General features: G+C 41.3%; 1 protein-coding gene across 6 annotated transcripts in view; it reads right to left on the minus strand.

Annotated features, from left to right (window-relative positions):
* The window catches only part of L3MBTL4 (L3MBTL histone methyl-lysine binding protein 4), a 352,211-nt gene that overhangs the window by 197,777 nt on the left and 127,164 nt on the right, over positions 1-27,270 (minus strand). For all 6 annotated transcript variants that reach the window (XR_003794451.1, XR_003794450.1, XM_029228654.1 and 3 more), the window contains 2 exons: positions 10,674-10,759; positions 8,506-8,616 (listed from right to left, as the gene is read on the minus strand). Coding sequence is in view for 4 of the 6 variants with exons in the window: in XM_029228654.1 (XP_029084487.1) it covers positions 8,506-8,616; positions 10,674-10,759 (197 nt within the window). In the remaining 2 variants the exon portion in view is untranslated. The remainder of the gene's footprint in view (positions 1-8,505; positions 8,617-10,673; positions 10,760-27,270) is intronic.

The raw sequence follows: 27,270 nt of genomic DNA on the forward strand, positions 1-27,270 counted from the left end.
CAAGAGTCAAGGAACAGAGGCTGCTCCAGAAACTGGAAAAGGCCAGGAACAGGATCCCCGAGAGCTTCCAAAGGGAAGACAGCCTTGCTGAAGCCTACATTCTAGTCCAGTGACCCGGGGCAATGTAATGTGCTACACCTGTGTGATTTTAAGCCACTAAGTTTGTGGTAATTTGTTACAGTAGCAATGGGAAGATAATACAAGTCCATTTTGGGAATAAATTAACCTGAGTAAGAATCTACCCACTGCCTTCTCATAGAAGCATCTCCTTTCCCGGAGTCTATCGCCTGTCCTTATATCACAAGAAACGACACAGATTTTGTAACAAGGGGGGAGATGCCTAATCACCGTCTTGCCTTATCAGTTCATTCTGGGGTGTCTTCATTTAGTTATTTATGTTTGAGAGATGTTCTCCTGGTGGTAAAAATAGAGTGTGAAGCAGGATGTGAGAAAAAGAGATGATGCCCAGCATAACTAGCGAAGTATCAGTATTAGTGAGGGCGTTTGTGATGTCAGAGCTGCAGCTGGTCAGAAGCAGCGCACTTCTGTTCAGGAGAACAGCAGAGACCATGAGCGTCTCCTCCAAAGCTAAGACACACGCCAAAGACTCTCTCGTTCGCTCTGCAGACAGACAGCGAGTCCAGACCGCACCTTCCGACCGAGGTCTGGGAAACCAGTCTTCACTATCCGCCAGGCAAGCGGCCCCGTACTTTTTGAGTAAATACAAAGCTTTGAATGAAGTGATGGAGAATAGTGAATGGAGGGCCTTTTACTAACTTAGTCAAAAGTCCATTAACCCTTGAAACACAAACATAATCCCGTATCTATGTAGACAGGGGCGTCATTTTGCAGCTGCGCCATCAACAGCATTCCTCAGACACGCAAAGAAATGCATAACCCTAAAATAAGGGTTCAAAACAATCAGTGCTACCACACATCACCTTTTATTTAAGAGTTTCCACACAAGACAGCGTTCTGCATAGAAACTGTGAAACGTGCTATTTCTATTCTTTGAAGCTCATGACTAAGCTAGCGTCTCCAGTCAAACAGTCACAGGTGAGGATATCAGCAGGTCCTGCAGGGCAGGCTGGTGCGACGGGCAGGGTGAGGTTACCCAGGGACAGGGAGCGCCGGCAGCAGCTCCAGCAGGGTGGCCGGCTGCCCGCCACCGCAGTTCTTTACGCTCTTGGAAAGGTTTCTGTTCTGGATACAATGACTTTCATAAAAATGTTCAGTGTGAGTCTCTACTCACAGTTCTTGGAGAATACAACGCCAGCAGCAGATAAGCTGACTCTGGGAAAGAATGTACATTATGGCAGGGAGGGGCTTGACTATACCCACTCTGAAAATCAGATGAATGGCTGGTAATCCACTGATACTAGGAGGCATGCATTTAAGTCTAGAAAGTGTTGATTCCGTGGCATCATCTCATTTACCTCCTTGGCTGACTATATAAAACTTACCTAAAACTAGACTGAAATTTAAATATAGATCTGGTTTGGTTCACAAATCAAATATCCAGAAAAGAAAAAAAAAAAGGCACGGATATAAAACTGCTTATACTAAAGGTAACGACTCAATAAGTTCATCTCATCATCTAATCAGTATAGCGCATCTATTAAGACAGACACTGGCCAATTACAGCCCAGAGGCTAAATGGGGCCCTAGCACCCATCTCTGTGCATGCCAGTAGCTAAAAATGGTTTTTACATTTTTAAATGGCTTGAGAAAAATCAAAAGAAGAACACTTCATGACATGTGGAATTATTTGGAATTCAAATTCCAGGGTCCATAAATAAAGTTTTCTAGGGACCCAGCCACGCTCACCTGCTTCCATATAGTTCACGGCCACTTTTGTGCTAAACCACAGAGCCAGCGGCCGCGGCAGAGACACTTGGCCCCCAAGCCTGGGTTACTCTCTGGCCCTTTAACTGACGGAGATGCTGCCCTGCAGGTTAAGAGCTCTGGCTGAAGACCCGGGCCACCTGGTCCCCGCCTGCTCTACCGCTTAGGAGCCACGCGACCTCGGGCAAGTTGCTGAAGCGCCTGCACTTGCTCCTCCCTGAGACTCCCCTGTAGGGTGGCGTGTGGATGGGGAGAGGAAAAGGATGTGAAGCACGCACAGGGCAGCATGTGGCACCACACCCGGGTGAGCCGTCACAGATGTTATTATTGCTGTTTGTTGTGACCGTGATCACACTAATGCAACTTTACCAGGTAGAGCCTTCTACCTGCTTCAACTTTTCTGGAAATCATGGTTGACACTAATTTATAGTTTCAACTACTCTAAAAATTATCTCTTCATTAATTGGTCATAATATTTTTGAAAGTTGTCCCAGTCTCCTTCCCAAATGAAGATAGTCATCAATCACTGTGGCACGTAATGGCCATTAATTAGAAGTTTAGCTCAAAGGACTGTCATTTTTAATGTTAGTATCCTGTTCTAGTCTCGTATTTCAAAATCGTTTTCAAAACTGCGCCCGAGATGGAGATGCTGGTGAGTGAGAGGACGCACTCCATACTCTGCTCCCTCTCTGACAGATAATTACGCCAGGACTTGTAGGGGTCAAGCAACTTCCTCAAAGTGCTGCCAACCCTTAATTAAAATGAACATTCATGGGCTTGTATTTGGACTTTTGCTTTGCACGAGTCCACCTTCAAGATTTTTTCAAACAAAAGCTTTGAACTTATTAATCTGACATAAAATTCAAACTAGTTTCAAGTCACACACATAGACCACTTACTGTGACAATTTCTCTTGGTCATGATGCTCTTGTTTCATTTAGAAATGCCACAAATACATCCAGTTAATGCATTAAATACGAAAAGACTTGCTGAAGAGACTCAATTTATTAATGATTCAGTAGAACTTCCTAAAACATCTATTTGGAATTCATTTATAATTCATTTCACAGCTTAGCTGAGGTTCCTATAGGGCAAATATTTATCAAATATTACTCTGTTTTAAGTCCTCCCTTTACGTTTATTTGTAGAAGGATACTTTTTTTTCCAAATAAAGGCTAAACTTCCTAAAAGCACCCATCCGTCTATTGTAATTTAATGCGCAATTCCTGATACGGTGACAGTAACGGGTTTTCAGATATAACAGAGTACCCTGTGCAACCAAACAAAAGAATAGTTATTAAACATAATAGCTGGCTATAAACTGAACAAGACACACATTGAGTACATCATAAATATTTATTAGACAGTAACCATGGTAATTAATAAACACAGTAATCAAAATAAGAGGGAAATAGCATCTTAAAACCCTGCCATTGTAAGAAAAACTTCACAGCTCACCTACCAATGAACCACACACAACCAAATTGATATCTTCATTACGAAAATCAGAATATCTGGCCTGGCTAGCACCGGCGGAGTACAGAGTATCCTGAATAGGGCTGCCATCGTCCCTAACACTGACAATTCTAGCCCCTAATGCCAATGGCTCATCAGAGCTGCAGAGTAAGGGCTAAAATGAGTTAGAAATATCTAAGTGTAAACTAGTTGTGCAACCTTGGTCAAATTCAGTTCGTGCCAACTGCAAAGAAGAAATAACACCTACCTGGAAGGGCTGTTGTGTAACTAGACTTATTGTGGTGATGCTTTCCCAACATATACAAATCTCCAATCATATGGTACACCTGAAACTATCAACAATATACTGCTATACGTCAATTATATCTCAATAAAAAATAAACAAGAGAGTTGTTGTGACGATAAAGATGCGATATGTGACATACTCAACAAGCTCCCTGGAACAAAGCCCACATTCGGCACCTGGGTCTTCTTACTTTCCTATTACTGTGTCTGTGACTCCTGAGACTGACGTCACCACACCCACTACTGCTCCTGCTTCTACGACGGCAACCACGAAGCAACAACCGCTGCATCCACCTTCTCTTTAGTGGTCACATGTAATAATTCAGATTCTTCGGAGCTAAACACTTCAGGCCCAGTGAGATAAGCACAATAAATAAAACAGACAATAACAAATGTTGGTAAGGATGTAGAGACACTGGAACCTTTGTATACCGCTGGTGAGAATGTAAAATGGTGCAGCCACTTCGGAGCACAACATTAAACAAAGAATTATCACAGGACGCAGCAATTCTACTCCTAGATATACACCTAAGAGAAGTGAAGACATATGTCCACACAAAAACACACACAAACGTTCACAGCACCATTATTTAAAATAGCCAAAAAGCAGTGGTTAAGAATCCACCCACCAGGGCAGGGGACACATGTCTGGGCCCTGGTCCCTTGCTCCACATGCCGCGGAGCAACTAAGCCCGTGCGCCACAAGTACTGAGCCTGCACTCTAGAGCCCGCAAGCCACAACTACTGAAGCCCGCACGCCTGGAGCCCGTGCTCCGCAACAAGAGAAGCCACTGCAATGAGAAGCCTGTGCGCCGCAACAAAGAGTAGCCCCTGCTCACCACAAGTAGAGAAAGCGCGCGCACAGCAACGAAGACCCAACGCAGCCATAATTAATTAATTAATTAAAAAAATAGCCAAAAAGTGGAAACAACCCAAATGTCTACCCATGATGAATGAACAACATGTGGTACATGCATACAGTGGAATACTATTCAGAAATGAAAAGGGATAAAGTACTGTTACATGCTACAACTTGGATGAAACCTTCAAAACATTACAGTAAGTGAAAGAAGCCAGACACAAAGAGTCACATATTACATCATTCCATTTATATGAGATGTTCAGAATAGGCAAAGCCATAGAGACAGAAAGCCGGATTATCAGGGGCTAAGGTGGAGGTGTAGAACGAATAGTTATTGCTAATGGACACGAGCTTTCTTTTGGGGGGGGATGAAAATGTTATAAACTTAGTTAGTGGTGACAGTTGTACACTTCTGGGAACAAACTCAAAACCAATACCTTTTACGGTATGTGAATTTTGTTTCAAAACGCTGTTATAAAGCAGAACTAATCAAGCACATATGGGCAACTATATATTTAGGGAGTGGCAGAAAAGAACAAAGTGTATCTTTGCTGGGTCTGCTGCGCTCTGCCATGGAATGCCAGGACCACACAAACCTCCAGGCAGGACAGGCAACGTGAGCTGTGCACAAAAGACACAGCAGAGTGGTATTACAGATGAACTCCACTCCCTGTCCTAGACATCTGCTCTCCCTCTAGCAAGTGGGGTAGTTATGACAAAAAGTAGAACGTAAGAGTAGGAGCAGGAAGAATATAAGCTCTAGGGTTGAAAAACCCTGTTTGAAACCCAGGGTTTAAAGCCTGGTTCCCCCATATACTAGCGTGCTACCTTGGACCATTTACTTAACCTCTCTGAGCTTCAGTTTCCTCATCTATGAAATGGGTACAAGAGTACCTTATGTCACCCAGTGGCTGTGAAGATACACTACTGTATATAAAGCCCTTAGAAGAGTGTCTGACACCGTCATCACCATCAGCACTAAGATCGCTCTTGCTGTTCACCAGGCTGGCCCCCAACACTCAAACCCAGGCCCGTGGCACAATCGCACATGCTCCGTTAGCATCCCCGGGGACTCCCTGCTTTGCTCACCAAGTAGCCTGGGATTGTTTCCTCTCCCTCTATTGATGACAATTACTTCATTAGCACAGAAAACCAGGGCCCCCGGGAGCGCAGCCCAGGGCACCTGCACTGACTAATAACCGCAGCGGCGGCCTGCTGATGCCCTACAAAGAGCAGGGCACAGTTCCAGGAGTTTTGTATACAATCTTCATCCAGATGCTCAAAGCCAGCCTGGGAGGTGGGCACTGTGAACCACGTCGCTCTCCAGATGAGGAAAGTGTAAATAAGTTGAGTAACTACCAAGTTACCAATACGGTCAGAGCTGGAATCAAACCTGACCAGTGTAACCTATGGCACTTTCCTGTGCAGTAGGCTGAGTTAGATTTCCAAGGGAAGAGGAGTCAGGAGAGCAGCTGAGCATGAGGGAAGAGTGCTTTGTGACTATCACAACTGTCTCATTCAAATGGGAGGATGCCAAGGTACATTCCATGCCACTCATCCTTCACTCCTTCCCTCATTCACACATACATTAAGCATCTATCACATGCCAGCGATAAAAACAGTCCTTGAAGGATACAGACATTAAAAGAGGAAATTGTGGAACCATATAACCAACACATTAATAAAGGAACAAAGGGATGTCCCCGGCCAAGAGGAGACCAGGAAAGGGTCAACTGCTTTCTCAACTGACAAAGATAACCCCACCACTACCTTCAATCTACTTAGACAAGAATTCAGAGAAAAACCTGACACTCATTTTCAACACCTTGTATTCCCTGGGAACACCCATGAATGGAACTTTAAGCCATGCTTCTGAACCTTCTCTATAAGTTGTTTCCATTCAGACATCTGCGCCAGCCCCCAGACAATCCCCTCACCTCCACCTCACGGGGCAGGACAAGCATTTACCCAGCTGAGGGCCTGCCTGGGGAGGGAAGGGGTGGGGGCCATGGTGGTAGGTGTTGCAGGAGGTCAGAGGCTCTCTGGGAGACCGCAAGTTTTCCACAGCCCAGAGACACCTATGTCATTCCAAGACTGATACATTCTGGCAGACTGAAGGGTGTGTGGAAGCAATGCATTGCACATTTTCTAAAGCACCATTTCACATCTTAATTTAGCCCTAAAATCCTAAAGGGGTTTCCATTATGCCCACAACCACAGAGGTAACACTTAGGGTTCTAAGCCTGTGAAAAGTACCCAATACTTTTCAACTCTTTTTCTTCTAGTAACGGTCAAAGCAATTTCCATGAAAGAAAAAGAATAAGGAGAAGAGACATGAAATACTTCTTTGGAAGGATGAGCTAAATCTTAAGAGATTTTTAAAGTCCAATGCTGAGATGGTAAATAAGGAATATACTAAACTTACTTTAGGAGCTAAAGGTTTTCAAATGGTATTTTACGGTAATACTAATCCAATATGATCACACTGTAAGCTGACAAATACGTTAAATTGGATACTATTGTATGTATCTTAGGAACCACAAGAAAATAATCTATCAATTAAAATTCTAAATAACATTTTATGTACTATTAAGATTAAGCTTTTCCTATAAATGCAATAACTTTACAATGACAGTTAAATAAGAATTTAAAGAAAAAAACCTGATGTTCATTTTCAATAATGAAATATTACTGAATTTATAAAGTAATTATGATATCCAAAAATCAATCCCACAGTAAGTGCTATAAGAGTAAACAACAATAAGGGACTTCCCTGGTAGTGAAGTGGTTAAGAATCCGCCTGCCAATGCAGGGGACACGGGTTCGAGCTCTGGTCCAGGAAGATCCCACATGCCACGGAGCAACTAAGCCTGCATGCCACAACTACTGAAGCCCACGCGCCTAGAGCCTGTGCTGCCCAACAAGAGAAGCCACCGCAGTGAGAAGCCCGCACACCACAACGAAGAGTAGCCTTTGCTCACCGCAACTAGAGAAAGCCCGCACGCAACAGCAAAGACCCAACGCAGCCATAAATAAATAAATAAATTTTAAAAAGAGTAAACAAGAAAAAGCTACAAATAAGAATTTATGCAATATGATTAAATTTAAAATAAAACCTTAGTAACAATGTATGTGGGAGAAAAATACCTATAACATATTATTCCTGAATAGCGTTTAGCACAGTTTTCATTTGTCAGAAAAATAAAGGACATTGCCAATATATGCTTTTGATGATCCATGGCCAAGCCAAATACACATCTCTATGTTTTACTAAAATGTACGTACTGATTATTCTCTATGAGATGAATTAGAAGTTGTTTTCAAATTAGGCATATAGCAAATAAGACTTCTTTTAAATTATATCAAACCGTATATCGAACTTAAATACATCTTTCTTAATAATTTCTATAAATATTCGTTGGCTTCGATCTTTTTATTAATATGAAAATAAACTGTGCTTGGGTGGAAAATAATTTTTGAACTGTCATATGCTGTAGAAGATTTATTGAATTCCAACAGATGCTTTCAGCTTTCTGTAGAAAAAAATGAAAGGCTTTCACTTAAGGATAATTTAATTTTGAAAATGTGTATATTTTTAAAAAAACAGATGTCACAGCAAGGATGATATAGAAATCTATGAATCAAATTTTCACTTCAAAATCTAACCTTTTGTTTGAATAGGAGAGAACAAGGAGGTAATCGTTCTTGTTAAGGTGTTTAATGACAACAGTTTCAAGAAAAATCTGATAATACCAACAAAAAGAAGCTTTTTTTAAAAAAAAGGAACAAAATGTATAACGTCTACGCAGCAAATCCAAACAGGGACGTGTAAGAACCCTCTGAAAATCAGTCGTGTCTAATCTACAGAGTCCCTTTCCACACACACTGGCTAGAGGACCTTCTACCAGAGTCTCGTGACCAGCAGTGAAGTCAGGCCAGTTCGATTCTCCTGCTAAGAAATCAGAGCCTCTGAAGCCAGTCTCACAGGAAACGTAGGGAAAACGCCAATACAATATCGTACTAATCCAAACGTGTACCTTTATTCTTTGGTCATCAACATCTATAATCGTAGCAACACGAATTAACCTGGGGTTTCGTTTATCCACGACTTCAAGTTTCATATTCGGGAGAAAACCATGGGGCAACCGCTGTAACATTACAAGAGCAACAAGTTATGCGAAATCCAATAATTCAGACGTGCTACTAACGTTTTCTAAAATATGACTGTTCTAACTTTACATCAGATATTTAATACAACTGGAATTTAGTTTTAAGAGCACATAGGCCTTCATGCATATTATTTTATCCACTTTCATAAAAACCTGCAGGAGGAAAAAGAATATTTTGGTAATTTTCAAGATAGCTAAAAGACAAAGATTAAATCATAAATTCATGAATGGTCACAAGTTCAAAAAAGGATCTTATTATAATTTATCTATTGGTTTAGATGTTATTTTTTTTCTAAAATTAACCTTTTAAATTAAGAAATCATTGACTATTATCACTGCCCAGTTTTGGAGTGTAAGACACAGAAGGCAAAATTAACAAATAATTAGAAAGGATAAACATGATCCTTTAAATTTTAAAATAGATAAAAGCTGCCATAATTATAACAGCTAAATGTTTTAAAATCATACCACAATGTAATTTAAAGTCATAATCTGTGCTTTTGGTGCTTCATCTTTAACATAAGCATGTTAAACTGTATTAATTTAGGGTTTCTTCTAAGTCTTAAAATGCTGGGAACCAGGAGTCTACAACGATGGACACTCAGGAAACACTAAAGAAAATAGAGTGGGGAAAAAATGCACTGGGGCTTTTACCAAATCATTGAAACTGAGGAAATTTACCAAAAATCAGTCAAAAGACAACTCTGCCAGTGTTTAAGGATGGCAAAAAGTTTCACTTTGAAAGCTATTACACATAAAAGTGTTCAGTTGACTTTCTTGAAAATGAAAGGGTACTGAATTTCTCAAGTCTAGAAAGTGGCAGTGGGAAAATAAAACTTTTGATAATGGCTGACTTACAAAACAGTTAAATCTTTCTACAATACCTGGTTTGTTCCTCTCCAGCTTTTGTGGAAGCATATTTGTTTCTAAAATGCATTATTATGTCTACTAAATGGAGCATACTGACTATAATTAGGTCTCTGATCCTTGAACATATTTCTTTTCTCCCCGAGGTCACCATGCTGATAACAAAGGTAATTGTTTCAGATTGCAGATGCCAAAGACATACAGCTTGAGGTGAACCCTTAATAGCCCTGTGACAGAGGCTGGAGGTGGCCTTTTTAACTGAATCTTTTCATAATACGATTTTCTTGTAATTTTCTTCTTGGAAAAGTAAAGTGAAGTTTTGACATAAAGCAAAAGAGAAAGTGAGACTACAAGCAGCTGGTATTTTTGCTTATTGAATTTTTGCAATTCTTAAAACGCTTTCTAGCACGCCAGAACTTCTAGCCCTCTTAATTTGATTATACCTCTTCCTCCAAATTCGACCTATTTTAATCAATTGTTTTAAAAAACGAAATAGCATTCTGTTTTAAACCCCTTTTGATCTTTAGAAAACTTTCAGTAAAAGAAATCACATGGAGAAGCTCACTATATAACATTCTGATTAAAGATGAGTCAGGGACACATAGCTGAAAGGGAACAGAGCTTGAAAACCACTGGTTTAGAACATAAGTATCTCTAACTATGCTATCAGTACACTTTCTTTATACTTGGTTTAATCCTGGAATAAATGGGTACGTACAAATTTGAACTTTACAAGTTGGTATTCTGACAAATTGCTGAAAGCAATGTTCCCTCAAAATAGGTGAAAGGGTAACACACAGGGGCTACATACACTCCATCTATTTTATCCCGGCATCTTCGACCGTCAAACAGTCCCTGAGACCGAAAGCTCAGGGTTCCCACTCAGAGGACCAACAGACCCAGAAAGGAAGGGCTCAGTCATCAGAGGCTGAGGGGGCTTCCAACCGGACTTCAAGGAGGGAAATCGTCACCTACACTGGTGTACAGGAACAACAGTAAATGAGCCACCTCCTTTGTATTTTTAACTGAAAAGCAAAGCAAATTGGTCATGGAAACAACACTTGAATTTAAAAGGAGAAAACTAGAATGATTTTGAATTGCCAAATGAAGGCACCATTCCACACGGACACTGTTGAAAAAAGCTGGGAGTGCTACAGATCCAAACTTACCATTTTAAAAACTTTGGCAGGTACTGCATTAGTTCGAGTAGCTTCCAGATATTCTGTCCAGGAAAATTTTTCTGGCTCAGGATAACCTGAAAAATAAATAAATATCAAATGATTACTCACTGATATTCTGATTGCCATATACTATGAGACATCTGCTAATAATAATACCCACTGTTAATTGAATGCTCACTATTCAATAGCCCCTATTAAGAACGTAAGTCTGTGATAACCTCTGAGAGGGCTGTTTCGCCCCCACTATGCTCGTGTGCACGCATTCACTGGTCCATGCATTCACTCCATGAGGGTAAGCAGGTGAACCGAGGTCGAATGGGGGTCTGAGCACTGGGCAGAGCCAGGCCACCCCCAGGAGGCCTCTTGAGATGCTTGAAAAAACTCACAATCACTGTCTGACCTCACACCATGAACTGATGACCTTTCCAACTCCTCCAATAATTCTGCATCGATTAGGGTTTTATTCTCATAATTAAATGTTTGTAATTACAATTTCCCAGGTTTGTTATTTATCATTGCAATTTTAAAATATATATTGGTATAACACGATATAAAGCACGCTATGTTTAAAAATTTCTGTCTAATTGGGTTTCTTGTTTCTCTTTATGCTTGTGTTATTTTATTCCTAATTACATTTGCTAGAGGTCTGTCTATATTACTGTGTTGTTTTCTTTTTCCTTTCAAGAAATGAGTACTTAGACTCACCCATCAGATCTATTGTTTTCTTTTGTCTTTCCTAACTATTTCGTTTGCTGTTTTTAGTCTTATCACCTCTTTCCTCATATTTCCTTTAGGTTTGTTTTATAGTTGTCTTGCCAAACTGAATTATAAACATAATTATTTTTATTTCTTTAAAAATAATATAAGCATTTAAGGCTATGAATTTACCACTGCTGTCCCTCAATACAGCTTTAGACATCCGGACAAACTTTTAGGAAATATTTATCTTTCTCACTTTTACTTTCTAAAAAAACAATTATAATGTGTAATTGTCATCTTGATTTAATCACTGGCCAAATATTTAAGTGACAGCCCAAGTGGTTAATTTTTGAAGTTGTTTAAAATATTAATAATAATTTCCAGTTTACCACATGGTAGTTTCAGAATATCACATGGTCCGTACAATTCCTATTTGGGAGACTTTAAGATTTCTTCTTGGTATAACACAGGATCAACAGTTAAAAAGTATTTAAAGTATATATCAATACATACACACAGATATGTTTTAAGGTGTAATATCAATATGCATTAATTCAATCTAAATAGCTGTATTACTCAAAAATCTGTTTATTTCTTACTTAAGCAAAAAGCCTGAAGCAATATGCAGGAATCTCTAAAATAAATTTTCTGTACAGTTTTCCAGTACTTCTGATAATTTTTTTGTTCACATTTAAATGTTTTGCCAAAATAAAATATATTTTTAAAAAATATACAAATCAAGTGGACAGATTGAGAAATTGTCATAAACTCTCCCACGTAACCAGAACATGGGACACCCCGTCCCCATCCTGCCCCCGTCTGGTCACGGCCCCACTTTCCTCAAAGGGAGCCACCTGTTCTGGCTTCTGCCCTCTGAGATGAGCTCTGCCCATTCCCTTTTCTCCTTGTATGAATGGAATCACACAGCCTGTGCTCATCTGTGGTCCTGGGCTTTTGCTCAGTAGTCTGGCTTCGAGGTTCTGTAGACTGCTGTGTGAGGGTTGTTCATTTTCACTGCTGCATAGTACTCCATTCAGGGGTATCTCACAATTTATTCATCCTTTCTACTGGTGATGGTCATCTGAGGAGTTTTAATTTGGGGGCTATCACAGAAAGTGCTGTTACAAATATTCTAGCGTGTTTTTTGCAGGGACCAGAAGTATACATTTCTGTTGGAATGCATCCAGGAGTAAAACTGCAGGATCTTGGGGTATTTTGCATCACATGTTGACCTTATAATGTTTAACATACAAAAGCATATGTAATATTCAATAGTAACTGCACTTTTTATTTAATACAGAGAAATTTTACCTTTTGGACACATTTATTGCATTTTGCCTCAAATTCTCCTTTTTACTAAAAATTAAATTGTATGCCATTTGGTTATTTTCTGTTTATGTTTGTCTGATAAGATTTTGCCCATCTTTATCACTTTTATATTATTTTGTTTCAGGTGTATCTGTTAAACACCTCCTAAGTGGATTTTAAAAAACATTTACATTTACTTTCATAACAGGTTTGCTTTACCTAACTTCTGTAAACACATTTAAGCTGGACTTTTTTAAAAGAAAAAAACTCTTTTAGGATTTCTTTTGATTATTGTCCTTCTCTATGTGAGTTATGTTACGTAACTTACGTTTCAATAATTATTTCTGCAGTTGCATTTACCTTTATAGCTCATATGTTTAAAAACCGTCCAAACTCATTCCTTGTATCCTGGGCCTCCACATTCCTGTGTGGGTTCTGAATCTGCCCCTTCAGCATTGGCTCCTCTCTGCCTGCTCCAGGTTCCTGGCCCAGGGACCTGACCAGCAGATTCAGGGCAACGGTGACAAAGGAAACCAGCGTGTGGTGGGTTGAGGGAGGAATGCATGGTGCACAAGAGAGGAAGCAACTAGTCCTGCCCCGAGAAACCCAGCTGCTGTTACGAGAGGGACAATCCCACCCTGATTTACGTGATCAATACGTGAAAATAAGAGACTATGGCTATTTTAAGTGATTCTTAAGTACTCACTGCCTCTGTGCGACTCTCTAGAAATGAGCTATGCACGTGCAAAAAAGAGGAAACACGTGCATTAGGTCTATCTTCCCTGTTCAGTGAACCCAAGGAAGAAAAGAGCGTCTTCCGGCCCCGGGAGTCTTGCAAACACCACCCATTCCCACTGTCCTCCTCCTGGCCCAGCCCTGAGCCAGCCGGCGCACCGCAATGAAGAGCAGCCCCCGCTCGCTGCAACTAGAGAAAGCCCGCATGCAGCAACGAAGACCCAACACAGCCATAAATAAGTAAATAAATTTATTAAAAAGAAAAGAAAACCTTGTCTAACTGGCTTCCATTTACTGGTAATGCCGTAATGCCCGCTCCACCCACACTGATTCATTTATTCCTCACATACACCTTTTTCTCCTCATTTTACAGATGAGGCTCAGGGAGCTTGAGCAGTTCACTCAGTGTTGTACAGTTAGGATGCAGAGGAAATGGGATTTGAAGAGTGATGTCTCATTCAGTTGCCCACATCCTTCATCACTGCTCCCCCAGTATTCTAGGGCGTCCATCCTCCAGGCCTCAGGACGGTGGGGCGAGCTCCCCCTGGAGGCCAAGGTGCAGGATCACGGGGAGGGGATGCGGGTGGAGGACGGAAGACAGGGCTACAGGAGTCAGTGTGTTTATTCACAGCCCACCGCATCCCGCACTATTTAGAGTCTGAAATGTCAGGAAAGGGCAACACTGGGAGAAAACCGGGCACAGGTGTGGCAGACCTGAGGGAGGGGACCAGGGATCACACACAGGGTGTAGCCGGGTGCTTAGGACCTCCCCGTGGGGAGAAGAGGGAGAGAGCGGGAAAAGGGTCCTCGGGCAGATGACAGCCTAGGGGGATGGCGTGCGGAGGAGATTAGGGCTCAGGGGCCCTTTCCGAAGGCTGAGGACCACCTCCGGAGAAGCCGTGGGGCTCCTCCTGGAAAGGGCGACGCCCGCCTCCTTCCTGGTGTCAGGAAGCTAGGGGGACAGAGGTCAATTCCAGAGCTTTGAGTTCAAGAGATCTAAAGTCAAGAAAAGCCCTTAAAGAGGATACACACTCAGGGAAACTCAAGGCCAAACCAAGGGAAGCATAAGTGAAAACTAAATCGTGTCATTCCAAGGGCTGCCAGCATCACTCAGGAAAGAAGCAGGTCCTCACCCGACCCCAGGCCCTGCACAGCCGGCCTCCCCTCTGCTGCCACCGGACGCCACGGCCTCCTCCCCCTCGAGCTCTCCCCCCCCCCAAGGAGACGCCCCCCACCGCCTCCCCACTCCCCAGATACCCCCCTCCTCTAAGCTGCTATTCCAGTGTCACGACCTCCTGAGACAGGCCGTGCCCCTCCCCACTGCATCACCCGCCCTATTCTTCTCCACAGCACTGACCCCCTAACTATTCATATTTTGCACGTTTCTCTTGCCCATTAGAATATTACTGACTTCTGACAGAAATTTATTCACGTCACTGCTATTTTCTCTGAGCCTAGAACAGTGCTGTCATTATCACGCAATAACTATTTGGTAAATATCTGTTAAATGAATGAAATGCATTTCCTGAGAAGTCTGCATTGAATACTGCGGTGACTGGAGCTGGTACGACGCTGCTTTCCCGCTGGCGCTGCTGGGATTCTGAGGCACCGTTAGGACAGGATGATGCTCCTGAATCATCCCTGGCTCAGCTCCCAAGCAGCACTGCAGCCTGGACAGAGCCCAGGCAAGGCATCTGATTTGTGGTATCTGTACGGGCAAATAGCACTCCTCAACTTTCCACGTAAGAAAGGCCAGCTGAAGGGTGAGACTGGTTACAGGCTCTTCTTACAACAACAGCCTAAATCAAAACATAATTCTGCCACCAGATCCTTCCTTCTAAAGAACCGGGATCATGAATAAATAGCACAAGTCCTTACGTTCCTGACCTTCTGGTCTGGGTAACCTGTCCCATGGAAGCAAGACAACAATAGTTATACCAGGAGCCAATTCCGGAACCAAAAACCATTGGTGTCCCAGGACAAGCAATTTTTAAGTAATGGACAATAGTGCTGTTTAACAACCAACAATAAACAGGGATCTGCTAAGAGTCTTACCAAGAAGAATGGACAGAACATTGACCATAAATACATGCTGGAAGGACTTAAGAGTCCTCTTCATCTAACTCTTCATTTTACTGATGAGGAAAGTGAGACCTCGTATTTTAAGTGACATGTCAAAGGCAAGACAACTAATAATGAAGCCAAAGCTCGAGCCCAGGTCTCCTGACCTGCAATTTACAGAGATCAAGACCTGCAGAGAGCTGCTCTGAGGCCCAGTGATGCTTTGCAGGCTGCCGGGCACTGGGCAGGAGAAAGCACCAGCATCAGCAGGCAATGAGGGCCGGACCACCAGAACCAGGGAAGCCTGAGTGGGTTTCGCCATCATTCTGAGAGACTGATTCAGGCAGCGCTCACAAGGCAGAGCAGGGACTTGTCCAGGCTCCGGGCCTCCCAATGGTAGAGACTGAGAAAAGCCACCACTGACTGGGACCTTCCCTCTGGTTCTGCACACAGAGGGGCCAGTTATGAAAACCATCCTAACACTGCATGACCACCAAGCATCCTGGGTCAGACACTGTACACCACTGACCACCAGACGTGAGGACAATCACGGTTAAGCCTACTTCAGGTTCCCCCAATTTGGTTTTCAAAAGACACATCGAAACTCACCTCACATTGACCGTACCTTAGATGCCAGAAGTCCTGGACTCTCATTCAGCTCATTACAATTAAAGTTAAAATATCCTTTCTGGCCAAAGAATACAAATTAGACTCCCTAATATTTAAAACAGGACATCAGAACTGCTACTTGGTCGTCACTCACATGCTAAAGCACCCGGAGAACTCTTGGGTCTACAGTGTGGACGAGCAGCACCTCAAGCATGTGTCAGAGAGCTCATTTTGCTCAAATTATGGCTGAGAGGAACTGTTTTCAGCATAGACTGAGGAAAGAGAGATCACGGGAAGCAACCCATCTGTGCCACCCTGGCCAAGCTCCCAGCAGACTTGTCTTCAAAAAGCCCATGGCTCCCACAGCACCTAATGCAGCCCAGGCATTCGAGATGGGGTTAATCACCTCTTTCTCTGTCTCACTCCCTCTGTCTGTCTCTCAGTAGCTAACATGATAGAAAAACACATTGTTTATTTCGCTCCTATTTTTCTCTCAATGTCACTAACTACATAATATTTCACTGAGTAATATTCTATGACTAACATAATGACCCTTGTACGTTATGTCTTTACCATTCTTTGTTACTAGTTTCTAGCGGTACCTCACTCTTCCCAGGCACTTAATTAGTTTTTCTCTGAACTCTCACCTTCCTTATGCCAGTAGAATCTATCTACAGGAAAGAGTACAATGCCATTTAAAATATAGTAATTCTTTGTTTACCCAAAACAAGTTAACAGTTAATGTTGCAATTAAATAAAAGATTTATTTATACTGTTAAATTTTGCTAATGTAATTTTAGCTTTATAAATTATGAAGTAAACTTAAGTAGTTATTTGGTATCAGAACATAGCTTGCTAAATATTTCTATGTGCTCCTCAAACATCTAGAATATTTGCTAATAAGTATGTCCAGCCAACTGATTCTGGGGAATCTAAAGAAACAAACTGCTGTTATTCCTACAAAGTACATTCCATCATCTCCCAAGTTATCAATCATTATAGCTTTATTTCTGAAAATAAACTTGCATTTAGCATTTGTTCACAACAAGTTTGAGTGCTAGACTTCCAACTTAAAAATGTAGAACATTTAGCTCTGCTCACTTCTAAATGCCACCAAAGTATCAATAAAGGCATTTTTATCTTTTTTTTTTTTTTTTGCAGTACGCGGGCCTCTCACTGTTGTGGCCTCTCCCGTTGCGGAGCACAGGCTCTGGACGCACAGGCTCAGTGGCCATGGCTCACGGGCCTAGTGGCTCCATGGCATGTGGGATCTTCCCAGACCGGGGCACGAACCCGTTTCCCCTGCATTGGCAGGCGGACTCTCAACCACTGCACCACCAGGGAAGCCCTAATAAAGGCATTTTTAAATGAACACTTATCAACAGAGAAAATACTGAATTAATTTTGATACAACACATCGTGGAATATTATGTAGGCTTTATAAAGAATTAGAACTATATAACAAATGAGTTGGAAGAGATTTGCCATGAGACATAGTTGAGCAACATAAAAAAAGATGGAAAAAGATGTACATAATATAAGCCCATTTTTATACCACAAGCAATAATCTAAAAAAAGACATGGGTTCATGAACATACGAGTGTCTGAGTGTGCATATGTGTGTGTATATGCAATGATATGGGAATTAGCAAAATATGCATAGCACAGAATGGCTAATTGTTCATTTCCCTCTTGGGAAAATAGCTGAACTACATTTCCTTTACTCCCACGCATTTGAATGCAGTTATGTAACAGTTCTGGCCAATGCATGTGGGTAGAAATGATTGTAACAAGCTGCTTCTGAGTTTGGCGCCAAACCCCTCTCATGTGTAACCATCAGTCCTCTTTCCAATCTCAGGTCAGACAGAAAGATTCCCAAGGACCTGGGGGAGCCCCAATCCCAGAGTAATTAAATGGAACAGAACTAACCCCTATCAACCATTACTGTACTATGACAGGAGCAAGAAATCAATTCTTAATGTGTTAAGGCACTAAAATTTATGAAGTGGTTTGATATGCTAGTTAGCTCATGGTAATTAACATGGAGGGATTACCACCAACTGCTATGGGGTTGGCCAAAAAATTCACTAGGGTTTTTGTAACGTCTTCCAGAAAAACCCGAACAGACTTTTTGGCCAACCCAATACCCACTTGGGGAGAGTAACTCGGGTGGAAGGAGAAATGAACATAGAAAGAAAGTATAAATAAAATGTAGGTTATACAAAAAAATTTAATAAAACTAATACAAGGACATAAAGTCACAATGACAACAGGTAAAAAGCCAAAAGCAGATGAGAACTGTCAACAAAAATTTCTGGAAGCGTGAAAAGGAAATAAGTGAATGAAAACTGATTTAACATTCAGTAACTAAGAATGAAAAACATAAATCTGTTACAGAGAAATGCCAGTAGGGAGCAAGTTAATTTACATTATAGAACCCTGGAAAGCTGATTAAAGACATGAATGCTAAGACCTGAAACCTTAAAACTCCTAGAAGAAAACATAGGCAGTAAGCTCCTTGACATTGGTCCTGGTGATGATTTTCTGGATTTGATACAAAAAGCAAAGGCAACGAAAGCAAAAATAAATGAGTGGGACTATATCAAACTAAAATGCTTATGCACAGCAAAGAAAACTATCAACAAAATGAGAAGACAACCTACTGAACGAGAGAAAATGTTTGCAAATCATTTATCTGATAAGGGGTTAATATCCAAAATATATAAAGAACTCATACAACTCAACAGCAAAAAAACAAATTTTAAGATCTTCACAGAAAATTTGTGCCTATATTTTGAGAGATCTGGTCTTGTTCCTTTTTTTTTTTCTTTCTTTTTAATGTCTGAATTTTCTAATATTGTTGTTGGAAGAAAAAAACTATAAAACTATGTGGAGAGTAATCTAGAAGTATTTACCTAATGCTTAAAAATTATTTCCAGGGACTTCCCTGGTGGCACAGTGGTTAAGAATCCGCCTGCCAGTGCAGGAGACACGGGTTTGAGCCCTGGTCCGGGAAGATCCCACATGCCGCCCACCTGAGGCGAAGAAACAGTAACATAAAACAGTATGGCACCTTGTAGCAAATGGCCACAGAAAGCTGTTCCGCAGTTAGCAAACTATGCAAGTTAATTCTTTTTCTGCTTTGGAAGGCTTTTTGCTATTGCATTAAAATGCATTTACTGTAGAACACAATATTTACAAGAAAAGAGAGCCTTGCTAGGTCAGGAACCCAATTTATTTCCGTGGCCCATCAATTCCCAGAGCCCTGAGGACCACAAGAAACTCTGAATAAAGAGCTCGTGTAGGTCTGCTTAGTCAGTCACCTGCCAAATCAAGTAAGCAGCAATTCTAAAGAGCCTCACCCCTCCCCAGCCCCAGACCCACAGCCCTGGTTAAGGCCCACGTTCCTTATTTTCACGTACAGTGAATCTCCCTAGTGGCCGTCCCAGCCTCCTTTCTAATCTGGCCTACTCTTGCCAAATAAATGCTTAACCATAGTTACATCAGAGATTTGACTATCAACTCCTCACTCCAGCTTTTAAAGATCTTTCATAAAACGGCCTTGATCTACCCATCCTACTAATTCCTGACAAGTATCCCAAAACTGAAGTGAAATCCATTTTGGACTCCTGCCTTCCAGAACGGTAAGATAGGAAACCTGTACTGCTTTAAGCCACAGACTTCATGGTAATTTGTTATGGGGCAGTATACCTTCATATAATCTTCTCAGTGAAGCACGTCTTTCCCTTTCTGGCCAGGTGTTACCTCTGACTAATTTCACTGCTATCATCTATAACAATATTTATAAACTCACCAAACAGGCCCCAGTAGACTGTCAGCTCCTTGAGGTCAAGAAAGGCTGCTCACCAGCCTTTCCATCCCACCCTCCCCCGACTAAGGTCCTACATAATGATAGTAACAGATTATAAAAACTGAATAAATAAATCATGGGGAGCACAAGTCAACTAATAAATATAGAAGGAATAATGAAATTAGAAAAGCACCATTTGGCAAATATCACATTAGTAACTAATTCATCTCATGAACATCAACAGATGCTAAAAACTAGTGGGTGACAGTTTGAAGAGGAACAGAGTACTTCCATAATCTCAAGTCACTCTCCAGCAAATACATCTTAACTACAAAAGGAAAAAGAGTAATTTTCCAGTGGAGAAGCTTGCCACACACCACTGTAATCAAGTGACCGAGGTCAACGTCGACAGCAAAGGGGCCGTGAAATCGTGCACCACCTGAGCGGATGCCGTGAGAACTGAGCAATGCTTCTGGGACACTCCTCCCCAGGTGCAGAACCCACATCCACTACATCAGACAAGCCCAAGGTGAGAAGCATGTTACAGAACAACCGGCCTGTACTCCACCAAAGTGTCAAGTTCTTAAGAGTCAAGGCCAAGACTGAAGAACCACTGCAGATTGAGGGACACTAAAGAGACACGAAAAGTAAGCACAACCTGTGAGCCTGGATTAAATCTGTTTTTCTGTTTGCTTATTTGTTTTTTTCATAAAGGACATTATTGGGTGACGGGCAAAGCGTGCATCTTGGCAACTTAATCTCAACTGATTTGGCAAAGGAGGAGGATTTTTTTTTTGTTATTGACTCTTCTGAATCTTAAAAATTATTTCATATTTTAAATAAAGTAAAAACATTTACAAATCACTAATCAGTGTGAGCCTAATGTTCTACGTCACTTCTCACCTCCTCTTCCCCCTCCCCCAACCCCTACCCTGAAGCCCAGCACGCTGCTCATAACACCGATAATTCCTAAATTTGCCAGGAACTTCCTGCCATCTTACTTTCGTGCATACTGTTCCTTCTACAGAATATTCTCTTCCACCCCATTTCTCACATCCTTCAAAGACTAATGCAAACACTGCTTCCAATGTGAAGACACCCATGTATGAGGTTAGGATTGACCTCTCCCTCTCCTGTGTTCCTGAAAGCTTTCCTTCCATTACCATCAGAAGCTCATGTGCATCAGACCTCACGCAGGGTGGTGAAGGAGAAAGGGCAAGGGAGTTCTAGAGACCAGCTAACAGGGCGTGCTCCCAAACCCCCAGCCCGCCACGTGAGAGGTCTAGGGCCCGTGGCCTGACCTCTCTATACCTCAGTTCTTCAACTATGAAACTGAAATCACTGACAAAAGCTTACAAAGTTGCCATGAAAACAGATAAATGTGTGAAACTGAAATGGAGCAGGACCTTGGGCAGGTCCTTGCCTGCCCATGTCCTCAGCCTGCCTTTTGTCTGTGGCAAAACTCTAGGCAAAGAATAAGTTTAATCAGAGAAGTGAGAAAATGCAGAAGCAGAGGAAAACAGTTAAAGGAGACCAAATAGGGCTTCCCTGGTGGCGCAGTGGTTGAGATTCCGCCTGCCGATGCAGGGGGCACGGGTTCGTGCCCCGGTCCGGGAGGATCCCACATGCCGCGGAGCGGCTGGGCCCGTAAGCCATGGCCGCTGAGCCTGTGCGTCCGGAGCCCATGCTCCGCAACGGGAGAGGCCACAGTGGTGAGAGGCCCGCATACCGCAAAAAAAAAAAAAAAAAAAAAAAAAAAAAGGAGACCAAATAATAATAGCTTAGTCATTAAGCACAGTCAAGGACCTTCAGTTCCTCCTTAAGGGCTATAGATAATATTCTTAGCCATCTCCTGTGAGCCGTTTTGCAGATACTGAAGCCCCACCAGGTGGAGGAGGATGACGACATGAGGACTAAACTGAAGCTGTGACATAAGCTGCTCCGCTTCACACAATTCCGAGAACTGGCCTCAAAGAAATGGGAACAAACCTTGGAACTAAAGATTAACTGCACTTAAAACAACCAAGATGATGCTGATCAGACCACCACGTGACTGATTTCAAGATGCCTGTCAGAGCTGCCTGTGCTGTCCTGCTCCCTCCCTCTGCCTATACAGCCCTGAAACCCCCCTTTAAAAGCCCCTGCCCCTGAACAGCCATCAGGAGTTGGTTCTCGGACAGGAGTCCACCCTCTCCCCCGGTTGCTGGCCTCCAAAATAAAGCAAGCTTTCCTTTCCTACCAACACCTGTCTCTTGAGAATTGGCTTTTGAGCGGCGAGCAGCCAGACCTGGGTTCGCTACCAACATCATATTGGGCATTCAAGAAAAATGAGACCCAAGATGAGATTCCACTTCACAGTCACTGTGATGATATAAACAAAACACAGACAGCAAGTGTGGAGGAACGCGGAGGAACTGTAACCCTCACACACTACTGATGGGTATTAAAACAGAGCAGCTCCTGTGGTGAAGAGTCAGTAAGTAATTATTCACTAACTACTCAGTAAGGCAAATGTAGAATTACTATATGACCCAGCAATTTCACTCCTAAGTATATATACCCAAGAGAACTGAAAACATGTTCAAGCAAAAACTCATACACAGATATTCACAGCAGCAGTATCTGAAATAGTCAAAAAGTGAAAACAACCCAAATGCCCATCAACTGACGAATGAATAAACAAATTGTGGTTTATCTACACAATGAATATTATTTGAAACTAAAAAGAAACAATGTACTCATACATGCTGCAACATGGATGAACTCTAAAATCATTATGCTGAGTGAAAGAAGCCAGACACAAAAGGCCACATATCATATGATTCTATTTACATGAAATATTCAGAAGAGGCAAGACAAAGAGTAGATTAATGGTGTCCAAATGCTGCAGGGAATGGAGGGTGGGGATAACAGCTAAGTGGCTCAGGGTTTCTTTCTGGGGTGACGGAAACTTTCTAAAATTGATCGTGGTGATGGTTACACAACTCTGTAAATATGTTAAAAAAAAAACACTGAATCTTACACTTTAAATGGATGATCTGTATAGTATGTGAATTAGATCTCAATAAAGTTTTTACAAAAATATAAACAGATCCCTTCCTTCAGGGCAAGAATTGTGTTTTATTCTTACTTGGTTCTCCACCTTCTGTAAACACAGAAGTCACTGTGGAGATGATGTTTGCTGAACTGAATCTGAGTTCAGTTGACAGCAGATTTGGAGAGGATCTCAGTGCAGGACACCACCCCTCAGGGGGACGTGGTCCCGCTGTCAGTCAACAGGGTCCGCAGGGCTCCCCGTCCACCTGCCCAGATTGAGCGGGAAGCTCGTTGGGGTGGAGGCTCCTGTCGCTGACTACAGAACAGACTTTCACACATACAAGACTGTTGAAAAAAACCACTGTTTTAACTGGTAAACAAGTCACTGAGCAATAAAGTGTACTGGAAACTTTGTATACATACAAAGCAATCAGAGTTACTTTTAAAATAGCAATACCATTCAAAAGAACTAGAAAAGAAAAAAAGGTAACTTTTAGCTAACAATCTATTAATGTTCTTTAATAGACCAATCTAATTTTTAATTGTACAGAGTTGGCTATATGATGTACTACCTAAAACTATGCTACTAGGAGATTTTACTTCAACAAAAGGATGAGATTTACCCCTATTTGTTAGGAGGTGACTGTTAACTGGACATGGCCTGCCCTTCACCAGATGAAGATCAGAACCTCACTATGAAGCCCGGCAAGCCGTCTGGACAGGGACTTTTCCTCCTCAAATGTAACATCTGTATTATCAGGGTTTTCTATGCACCTACCTAACACTTTTTTGTCATTTTGTGACTTTGACTAAAATCCCAGCAGATTGCATCTTCTGAAGGAATAGAGGGCCCTGCCATATTTTTTAGTCCTTGTAGCAAGATACTGAGTAGAATACGTAACACCTTGGATTAAACTTACATCAGCAAAATAACAACTTTACAATTTATAGGTCACATGTTTCAAAAAGTAATCTTTTTTTCTCTTTCTCTGAAGAAGTTCTTTTAACGGGAATCTATGAGAATGTGAGTGCATACCAGGGGTAACTGTACAGATCAGCACATGCTGTTCCACTTTCAAGAGCCTTAATCGCTCTCAGAAGTACAATTACACGCACACACACAAGCTATGACGAACATAGCAAATACATTTTTTCTGATATGTAATTACAACCATAAAATAAAATTTAATGTAAAAATCTATAGGCATAAATGATGTGTAAAACACAAATTCACTTTAAGTAAAATAACTTAAGTAAAAAAAAAGGAACCAAATTACTAACAGAAACAAATCATCCAAACAATGTTAATTTCTTATCTTTTCCTATAAACTCTGAATATACATATACAGATATAAAATATATATGACAGATAATATATATAAAATACAATACATAACATATATGTGTATTTCAAGCAGTTCTAGCTCCAGCCTTGTCGTAGGGGAGAGAATATCTGAAGATTATGTGGGTTGGTAGGTTTTTCTTTTAAAATCTAATGTTTAATTCCCACTTGTGAACTATCTGAGTGCACAGCATTCTATTATCCTGCCTCAGGGCTCCTTCTACCCCATGGCCTCAAACCTCTCCTCTCTTGTGCATCTAACCAGGGACTAACATCTCTGGTGCACTCGTGCTTTCCCACAAACCTAGAGATCAGCATGATCACAACTCATCACGAGCTTTAAGCAATTTTGTTTATCACCCAGCTTTAATTGCCTTCACCCAATTTTTACTCACAGCTCCTTTGCATATATTTTCATTACACTCCACTCTCTTGATCATACCTTGATTAAGTGGCTAATCTGCTTGAATTTTCATTTTACATTTACTTCCCAAACCAAATGGGAAGCTTTCCGGCATTCAGTGAAGGCCACTGTGCAGGGTCAATACCCTGCAGCACCATAAGAGGGGACCCCTTTCTAACATGGTTGAGTCCCCACTGAATACGAGTAATCATATGGTGGATTAAGGTTTTAAATAACCAAACTTCTTGACTTATTGTTCATCCTGTTTTTCCTTAGCACTCAGAGCAGCTTTAGATACTCTAACAGGAATAAAAACATTTTAAAAGAGTAGATGACTTTGGGACTTCCCTGGTGGCGCAATGGATAAGACTCCATGCTCCCAATGCAGGCGGCCTGGGTTTGACCCTTGGTCAGGGAACTAGATCCCACATGTATGCTGCAACTAAGAGTCCGCGTGCCACAACTAAGGAGCCCTGGAACCGCAACTAAGGAGACTGCCTGCCACAACTAAGACCTGGTGCAACCAAATAAATAAATAAATATTTTTTAAAGTAATGCATTAAAAAAAAAAGAGTACATGATTTTATGAGTACAGACACAAAATTCCTCAATAAAATATTAGCTAACCAAGTAGTGCAGCAACATGTAAGAAAAAATATATTTATACACACACACACACACACACACACACACGACATTTATCCCAAGAAGACAAGATTGTTTCAACATATAGAAAGCAATAAATATAATAAAACCATATTAACAGAATACAGGACGACCCTTTCATGATAAAACAACTAGGAACAGAGGGGACCTTCCTCAATCTGATAAAGGGCATCCACGAAAAGCTCACAGCAAACATCATGTTTAATGTGCGAAGACGAAGTGTTCCCCTAGGATCAGGAACAAGAAAAGCATGTCTGATCCTGCCACTATTGTTCAACATGCACTGGGAGGTCTAGACAGAGGATTCAGGAAAGAAAGAAAACGTATTCAGACCAGAAAGGAAGAAGTGAAAGTATCTTTACTTATAGATGACATAATTTTGCATATAGAAAATCCTAAGGAACACACACACACACACACACACACACACACACACACAACTATTAGAGCAAATAAATGAATTCAGAGTATAAGGTCATTGCACAAAAATCATTGTATTTCTACAAAGTAGCAATGAACAATCCAAAGATGAAATTAAGAAAACAATTCCATTTACAGCATTTAAAAGAACAGGCCAAAGACATGACAAGAAAACAACAGACCAATACCCCTTATGAATACAGATACAAAAGTTCTTAACAGAACTGTAGCAAACTGAACTCAACAGCACATTAGAAGGATTATACACCATGAAACAAAGGGGAAGAAAGTCCCACACAATCTTCTCAATAGATGCAGAAAAAGCACTGTACAGAATTCAACACCCTTTTATGATAAAAATGCTCAGAAAACTAGGAGTAAAAGGGAGCTTCCTTAATATGATATGGGGCATTTATGAAAAACCCACAGCTAATATCATACTTGATAGTGAGAGACCGAAATCTTTTCACCCTAAGACTAGGAAAAAGACAAGAATGCCTACTTTTACCGCTACATTCAATACTGTACTGGAAGTCCTAGCTAGCATAATTAGGCAAGACACAAAATTAAAGGCATTCAAATTAGAAATATGAATTTTTTGGAACTTTACTATTTTGATAGACTACACAATTCTATATGAAAAAATCCCATAGCATCCACACAAAAAACCTACTAGAGCTAATAAACAAATTCAGCAAAATTGCAGACTGTGAAATCATTTGTGTTTCTTTATGCCAGAAATAAAAAAAAAATTCCAAAAATAAATAAATAAAACAATTCCATTTACAACAGCATCCAAAAGAATAAAATACCAATAAATTTAACCAAGGAGGTAAAAGACCTGTACACCCAAAACTAAAAAATACTGCTGACAGAAATGAAAGAAGGTCTAAGTAGGTGAAAAGACATTCCATGTTCATGGATTAGAAAACTTAATACTGTTAAGATGGCAACACTCCCTAAAGCAGTCTACATTGAACATAACCCTTATCAAAATCCCAATAGTCATTTCTCCAGAAATGGAAAAGCCAATCCTCAAATTCATAAAGAACTGCAAGGGGCCGCAAATAGCCAAAGCAATCTTGAAAAAGAAGAACAAAGTTGGAGGGTTCACATTTCCAGATTTCAAAACTGACTAAAAAGCTACAGTGGTCAAAACAGCATGGCAGGGGGCTTCCCTGGTGGCGCAGTGGTTGAGGGTCCACCTGCCAGTGCAGGGAACACGGGTTTGTGCCCCAGTCTGGGAGGATCCCACGTGCCACGGAGCGGCTGGGCCTGTGAGCCATGGCCGCTGGGCCTGCACGTCCGGAGCCTGTGCTCCACAGCGGGAGGGGCCGCGACGGTGAGAGGCCCGCATACCGCAAAAAACAAAAACAAAAACAAAAACAAAAAACAGCATGGTACATATTAGCTAATGCAATAAGACAAGTAAAGGAAATAAACGATATATTGACTGGGAAGAAAGAAATATAACTTGTTCACAGAGGCGTAGAAT

Source organism: Monodon monoceros, unplaced genomic scaffold, assembly GCF_005190385.1.
Source record: "Monodon monoceros isolate NGI ecotype Baffin Bay Population unplaced genomic scaffold, NGI_Narwhal_1 Super_Scaffold_1, whole genome shotgun sequence".
Classification (NCBI taxonomy): Eukaryota; Metazoa; Chordata; class Mammalia; order Artiodactyla; family Monodontidae; genus Monodon; species Monodon monoceros.